Source organism: Centropristis striata, chromosome 18 (genome assembly GCF_030273125.1).
Source record: "Centropristis striata isolate RG_2023a ecotype Rhode Island chromosome 18, C.striata_1.0, whole genome shotgun sequence".
Classification (NCBI taxonomy): domain Eukaryota; kingdom Metazoa; phylum Chordata; class Actinopteri; order Perciformes; family Serranidae; genus Centropristis; species Centropristis striata.
The window spans coordinates 35115712-35123888 of NC_081534.1; the positions used below are offsets into that span (position 1 = coordinate 35115712).

At 35.7% G+C, this 8177-nt stretch overlaps 1 protein-coding gene across 1 annotated transcript; it reads left to right on the top strand.

The window, feature by feature from the left end:
* Positions 1 to 2008: 2008 nt before the first annotated feature.
* LOC131991226 (interferon-induced protein 44-like) lies at positions 2009 to 7671 on the top strand. Its single transcript, XM_059356562.1, has 8 exons — positions 2009 to 2069; positions 3695 to 3745; positions 3827 to 3860; positions 5195 to 5390; positions 5761 to 5919; positions 6012 to 6183; positions 6294 to 6394; positions 6524 to 7671. Exons 2-8 carry the CDS (start codon positions 3697 to 3699, stop codon positions 6698 to 6700), a joined length of 888 nt encoding a protein of 295 aa, XP_059212545.1. The 5' UTR covers positions 2009 to 2069; positions 3695 to 3696; the 3' UTR covers positions 6701 to 7671.
* The last annotated feature ends 506 nt before the right edge of the window (positions 7672 to 8177 follow it).

Sequence of the window (8177 nt, forward strand, 5' to 3'; positions counted from 1 at the left end):
TAATACTCTGTAGGCCATAGTTTACTATGATAGTGAACTTTATGTCTTATTTGCTTATAATTTCCACACATTTTCCTCCATTTTCAGAATGAATTCAGCCTGTGTGTCAGGACAATACTGACCACTAGCTTATTTAGATGGAGAAAAAGGGCAGCTGCAAATATCCTGGATGCAAGGGTATAGGGAATGTCTGTTGTAGAAAATCTTTAAAGAAAAACACTTGACGACCAGGAAGATTCGAATAGCAGCCTTGTGCGGGATTTATTTGTAGGTATCGAAAACAGATACAGATGCCAAAGGTGACAGACAAATCTAAAGACCAGAACAACACTGAGAGAGACAACACCCTGTGTCTCTCTTTTTATTTTGCAGGTTTGTGCATCATTATTTCTGTGTAACTAAAGTTTAATGTCCTGTAATTTCCTGTTATGTTCCACTTTTGATATCAGAGCACACTTGGGAGGTCAGATTCCTATTCTTATGTTATCGTATCAACCAGAGCATCCGCTTCAAATATGCTAAGCTGACTTATCTAATGAGTTTTTCCTTTCCCATAAAAACTGAAATCCTACCTTGTGCCAGGTCATGCAATCATGCATTAATTTCTTATATATATAGTTTCAATGGATTTACACTACATGTCCAGTGCACAAAATGTGTCACATACCTGTGTTTCACTACCGACAAGAACTGTTCATGGAGCTCCAGAAGCACTGAGCAGCAGTGGACACCACAGATGGATGTCAGGGAAGACACGGGGGACTGAGAGGACTGTTTTGCAATCTTTGTTTTGATAAATAATTTGTTTCTAGTTTAAAGATTTACACTTAGACTGTTCAAGTCATTAACTCCAATGGGTTGTTGCTTCAATGGTACGGTGTTGCCTACAGGCAACATTCAGACAAGAAACCGGTTAAAAAAGGTCCTTTTATGATGTTTTTAAATTTAAAATGTTTTGTATTGTACCCTGTTGAAGCTACTGCATCTTTTACATATATTTATTCAATAACTGATGTTAAAAAAAACTTTCTTTTTTAATTGTGCACTTATTATGCATTAATTTTACTGTGCAGTTTAAGACACTATAACTGTTTTTTAGCATTCATAAATTCACCTCAACTCACCTTGACTGGTTGTTTGAATGTATAAGCGTATTGCATTCACTTGAAAAAAAAACAACTTTGAGTAATTTATTTTTTGGTTTGTTTTTCAGGGTAATTATATCTGTTTTGGTGAGTAATTTTTTTCTGTTTTTCTAATTAAAAAAAAAGTTTTTAATTTTTTTTTCCTGTTTTTCGGGGTATTTTTTTTCTCTCTGAATTATTAATTCAGAGAAAAAAAATACCCCGAAAAACAGAAAATCATTAGAGAAACAGGATTTTTTTTATTAGAAAAACAGGAAAAAATGAGAGGGACAGGAAAAAATACCCATTAAAACAGAAATAATAACCCTGAAAAACAAACTTTGAGTAATTTATTTTTTGTTTTGTTTTTTCGGGGTAATTATTTCTGTTTTAATGAGTATTTTTTCCCTGTTTTTCTAAAAAAAAAAAAAAAGTGTTTTTTTTAAATCCTGTTTTTCTAATTTTTTCTATTTTTCAAGGTAGTCTTTTTCTCTGAATTATTAATTCAGAGAAAAAATAATAATTCAGAGAGAAAAAATACCCCGAAAAACAGAAAAAAAAAATAGAAAAACATTTTTTTTAGCATAATTATATCATATGCTGGTCAAATAAAGATTTTTTAAAAAATTACCCTGAAAAACGGGAAAAAAAACTAATTATAACAGAAATAATAACCCTGAAAAACAAACCAAAAAATAAATTACTGAGAAAAAACGATTTTTTTGTTGTTGTTGTTGTTTTTAATGAATGCAACAGGCTTCAGTAGAAATGTGCTTGTTGATCCTCCAACTGCGTGTCGCTGTCGCTAAAGGCTGAGGAGCCTGAAGCCCCCGGGGCCCGGGACCCCTCCTCTCTTCAGCAGCAGGTGAAAGTGAAAGTAAGTTTGTGTTGCAGCGAGGAGACATAAACTCCTCCAGCGTGTCTCTGAGTCCGCAGCAGCAGCAGGTAGGAGCTGTTAGAACACCTCCTCATGCTTCAACGGTCAGCTGTTGATTTGATAAAGTTGTGTTTTTAGACACAATGAAGCCTGTTTTGTTTTGGTGAACTGTAGTTTCAGTAGTTGTTCTGATTCTTCTTCTTGTCCCTGCTGGGCTGATTCATGTTAGAGTTCATCACCTCTCATAGTGCTACCTCTTCTCACAAGCTTCTCCTTGTATCGATTCCTTTAAAAATAAATCTAGAATTATTGTATATTTTCAGATGAACGGCCCCGCCCTGTGCGGAGGCGCGCGCGCGCACACACACACACACACACACACACACACACACGGCATTCTGCAGCGATCATCACTTCTCTTATTTACTTCCTGTTTTCTCTGAGTGAAACGAGGAGAGGAAAGTTTAGAGTCATGAGACTTCATAATAATATACAGGCTGCATAGATGCAGCCATGCACTAATAATAATAATAATAATGATTATTAATAATATACAGGCTGCACAGATACAACGATGCAGTAATTATAATTATGATAATAATAATAATAATAATAATAATAATAATAATAATAATAATAATAATATACAGGCTGCATAGATGCAGCCATGCACTAATAATAATGACTATTAATAATATACAGGCTGCACAGATACAACGATGCAGTTATTATAATTATGATAATAATAATAATAATAATAATAATAATAATAATAATTATTAATAATATACAGGCTGCACAGATACAACGATGCAGTTATTATAATTATGATAATAATAATAATAATAATAATAATAATAATAATGATTATTAATAATATACAGGCTGCACAGATACAACGATGCAGTAATTATAATTATGATAATAATAATAATAATAATAATAATATACAGGCTGCATAGATGCAGCCATGCACTAATAATAATGACTATTAATAATATACAGGCTGCACAGATACAACGATGCAGTTATTATAATTATGATAATAATAATAATAATAATAATAATGATTATAAATAATATACAGGTTGCACAGATACAGCCATGCAGTAATTATAATTATGAGAATAATAATAATAATAATGATAAAAATAATATACAGGCTGCATAGATACAGCCATCCACTAATAATAAGAAAAGTGTTTTCACTGAAATTAATGTGGAAAAATACTGCTTTAAAGATCTGAAACTTAAAGAAGGAACTTTAACCTGCAGAGAACTATTAGAACACCCACAATGTTTTTGTTTTCATTATGAATATTATTATTCTATATTATTATGGTTTTAGAGAATGCAAAAACCTGAAGCTGATTGAAAGCCTCATTTTTAAAAGGTTCAAATTATTATTATTCTCTTTCTTATTATTCTTATTTAGCTGCTGTCAAGAAGCCAGAATAGTTCAGTATGTAGAATTGAAATTTGTGCATAGTATTTCTAGTTTTGCGGGGGGGGGGGGGGGGGGGGGGGGGGGGTTGTTGTTATTAATTGCCATTATGTGTCATATGATGTTTAACTCACTTTTTATTCTTTATTTTTATTGTTAATGTTTGTATTTATATGTACTTCAGTTTTATAATGTGTGTCAGTTTAACAATCTATTCATATGTGAGCTGTTTTATGTTTTATTCTGCAGCCATGGGAATTTTCAGTTCTAAAACCCCTCCACCCCCTCCACCCTCTCCACGTAAGATTCATTTTGAAAACAAGTTTTTATTCATGAAAAGTTCAGATTTTTGCTTTACATAAACACGTATTCTCATGTCAGTCCTCAGTGCTCCGTGGAGGACAGTCAACTGGAGGTGAGTCTTTCTGCATCATAACAGGGAACTTTATTGCTCAAATTACTAATGCTTGCTCACTTAGCTCAAGATTGTCTCGTTTTTGTGCAATTGACCGTCCGCAAAAGCTCCGCCCCCTTAGTTACTGTTGCTATGTCTGTCAAGGAGTAATACCTCCAAGAGGTCGGCTGTCCATTCACAACATGCTACAAAGATTAAAACAGGTTCATAATGTCCTGTTGGGACGTTATGTTCAACATTGATATATACAGTACAGATGTACATTAACTTATTTTGCGTATAGCAGTGGTGCTACACAGGTTGATAGTTTAGTAGCACAATCCACAAAATCTCTATCATTGGTATGTAACTATAGTTACAAACAGCTCATCTGTAGGCTACACTCTAGAAAACATGTAAAATAAGATGGTAAATCATCCATAGCACAGACTGATGTAGCACGTGCTAGAGGCTACATCTGTATCTTACTGGACTGTGTCTTATTGTGAAGGACTGAATAAATAACGATGGTTGATAACAGTGATATTTATTATCACCCAGGAACAATCAGCAGCTCATTGTTTTACAGCGAGGAGATGAAAGAGACAGATCCATGGAAACGATAGCGCTACGCTAATTCACCGGCGTTAGCGTCTTTTAGCCGACTCTGGTAAACCCGAGGCTAACGTACCCGGTTAAAACGATATACAGTCTGAAAGATAAGAAGTTAGACTGTAGTTTCACACAACTTCATTAAATGGAAACACAACATGGTCATTTATATTAGTAGTTAATGTGACATTTTGATAGAATGTTAGCCAATAGCTGGCCGATGTGGGATTCAGTGATGCTAGCTATTAGCACTGTACAGCCCTGTGTTATGTTAAGCTCCCAGCAACATTGCTAGCTAGCTTAGCTTGCTAATTTTACACACAATGTCATTAACATTTCAGTTAGTTGGACTAGTTCTGCACTGGTTGTGGTAAGAATACTAGTTGACAGGAGCCATAACTGTTAAATCAGGTTTGGGTTATCACATCTAACAGCTAGCATCGTTATTAGATCTTGGAGATATTAAGTTGGGAGTGGGCTCTCCCACACTGTTTAATCAACAGCTCCTCTTGTTTTTTGAGTTTTGGAAAAGGGGAAAAAACGACTTCTCGGGCTAAACTCTGAGGTGCCTGCTGTCAGACCGTTTCACCTTGTTGCTCAGAGCTCAAAGCTTGACGGACCTTCTTCTCTTAGTGACAGTTGCTACAGTATGATTGGACGAGTTGCGTTCAGGGGAGGAGCTTTACGAACAGTCAATTACTTATTCAACATGCTGACTGATGCGTGTTTTCCCCTCTGAGCAGAGACAAACATAATGACCTGCAGTATGTGAAGGACTATAAACCTCACGTTGAAGGCCATCAGCTCAGGATTCTCCTGTATGGACTGGGGGGAGCTGGAAAGTCCAGTTTCATCAACTCTGTGGACAGTGTCTTACAAGGCAGAATCTGCACCCAGGCCGCAGTGGATACCATCGGTCATGACAGCTTCACCAAACAGGTAGAGACAGTGTGATTGTGTTTAAACACAGTAGAAAATCATTGTTAATTTATTTAGTGCTAGCTGGTTTTTACCACTGCTTGTCAAAAGTAGAATATTACACCAAGGTTTTTTGCGTGGAGTTTAACAAAGTTTAAAAGGTTTTCAAGACTGTTGTTGATCAACTTGATGGAGTCAGGGCGACTAAAGAACTTCAGACTTTCATTTATTTGTAGGAAGTTTTGTGCCATCCAACAGTTTAGTAATTACCCAAACCAGATACTTGTTTCATCCGAGTACTCGGCTCAACCCTGATACTGCTGACACAGCGGAAAGTTTAACCTGACAGGCAAAATAACTATATATCCTGTTCTCCATGTGTGGTTCACAGTACAAAACCTACAATTTCAAAAAAGGAAACCCAGACACCTTTTCTTCTTTTGTCATCAACGACATCATGGGCCTGAAAAGTGGCAGCAACAGAAACAGAAAAGTCCACGTGAAAGATGTCAAACGGGCGATGAAGGGAAATATGAGAGACACTTACACGGTAAAGATTCGGCATTTTAAAAACCTCTGACAGTACTCTGTATGTTTTCCTTGATTCATTATTATCCAACCTGATTTGACTTTGTTTCTCAGTTCAATCCTGAAAGTAAGTTATCCAAGGAGGATCCATACTACAACGATTCCCCGACTACAAACGACAAGGTGCACATTCTGGTTTGTGTCGTTGATGCCAACACATTCTCTCAGATGACTGAAAAAGTTGTGGAGACAATAATGGACATCAGAGATGAGGCCGCTGATCTGGGTGAGAGCAGAAATCATGTTATCACAAACTTGCTTGGAAAGTACATTCATAAAGTGATGTTACAGTTAAATGAATTTAAGTTGATATTGAAATTTTGTGTTGTCTTGCAGGAATTCCTCAAGTGGCCATTCTTACCAAAATTGATGAGGCCTGTCCTGAAATTAAAGGAGACATAAAGAATGTGTACAAGAGCAAAGAACTGAAGAAGAAGGTACAGTATTATTCATAGTTATTTATTCAGTTTGCACAAATATGATTTAACTGACAAAACATTTCCAGTATTTGAGCACAAAGCTCTCATTTGTTCTGAGCTCTGTTTTGTAAATTGTTTTAACTGTAGATGGAGATGTTCAGCAAAACAGTGGGTATTCCAATGAACTGCATCTTCCCTGTGAAGAACTACAGTTCAGAACTCGAAGTCGACGATGAAACTGATTATCTGATCCTGAACGCGATGAGACGCATGATTGACTCCGGAAATGACTTCCTCAACAAAATTCCTCGTCAACTTAACTAAATCAGTCTCATAAAATGTATTAACTGTCAATCTGGAACTCTTACTAATAATTAACTTCATAAGCATAACAAATAACCATATCAGTATTTAGTAACCGTTGGAGTTCTTTTCATAGAAGAGGTTGGCATTGTTCATTTATGTACAACATTAAAGTGACAGCATGAGTATTCCAAAAAGCATGTATACATAAATAAAGTCAAATAAAACACACAATATCTAATCTAAACAGACTACTGTGTTGGAAAGCAGACATATGCCTTATATTGTGTTTGGTCTACTGGGATTAGGATCCTTTGATGAAGAAAAGTAGGGAAAGTGGGTTCCTGCTTGGGTCCAGCTGCAGATACTGTTGTAGTCAAGGGTAGTAGTGAAGACTCACTCTGATTCTGGGTTTGGCTCCTGTTGCTTCCAAAGATATTCAGCTGCCACTTAATGAATCAGAAAATTAGAAAATATGATGCATTTTCCATTCGTATCAGTCCAGTATTCACAAATGAGCGAAATCCATCTGTGGCGCCAACAAAACTATATTTTATAACAAATATACTATGTTTCTAACACATTATTCACCTGGTAATAACAATAGAATTCATGATGCTTTGGATAAAATGTTTTAAATGTTTTTATTCAGTGAAATTATCATATACAGTAACACACATAGGCTATAATAGGCTATTGTGCCGGTTATAGCCCATGTGTGCCTCTGTGCCACTGTTAAAGCAATGCCTTTCAAACTGTTTTGTGTTTTATTAGTCATTATCTCTGCCTAATATCTGGTTGTGACTGATAAAGCTGTGTGGAGTTTAGGAGAAAATATGAAATCAAGCTGAACTGCACGTTTTATCACCAGAATGTCGTATAGAATGTGATGTTAAAAATAAAGCCAGGACCTTCACTGTGGTTGACAGACCTTTCATTTGACTGGACTGAGCTGTGGTCCTTCAGAATAAAAGCAGCTTGTATCAGAGAGCTCCAGCAGAGGGCAGCATGGTGTTACGTTCTGTTGGCCTCCAGCTGCTGGCTGAAGTTAAAATCTCAAAATGTCATATAACTCTATATTTATATCATACTGGTATTATAACCTCTTGATGAGGGTTAAATGGGCTTTTTCTTTAACACTTGTGTTGTCTTAACTTTGTCCTGGGGTAACAAGTGATCCACCTTCACTAAACTCCTTAAATAAAGCAGCTTGATTGAATTTTAAAACCCAAATCTGTTTTGCATGAAGAAACAACCTGTCATTCATCACAAACTGTGTTAATATTGTTTTCCGTCTTTACAGAACAGAAAGACTGTGCTTAATCAGTGGAATCGTTTTTATTACAGCACACCTGTCATAAATGTTTACTGTTTTACTAAAGTGGGGTTTATTTTTATTAGTTTTATTGCTGAAAGTACTGCATAGGTGGTAACATATTACTTTAGCGAGCATTCATGGTTTTTTATGTTTGTTGTGGTATGAAAATGACCTCTTAGA

Bases quoted from the DNA above. Each gene is read 5' to 3' on its own strand.
- LOC131991226 (XM_059356562.1), top strand. From the start codon at position 3,697: ATGGGAATTTTCAGTTCTAAAACCCCTCCACCCCCTCCACCCTCTCCA. The intron at 5,391-5,760 runs GTAGAGACAGTG...TGTGGTTCACAG, and splicing joins ATGACAGCTTCACCAAACAG to TACAAAACCTACAATTTCAA. The intron at 5,920-6,011 runs GTAAAGATTCGG...TTTGTTTCTCAG, and splicing joins ATATGAGAGACACTTACACG to TTCAATCCTGAAAGTAAGTT.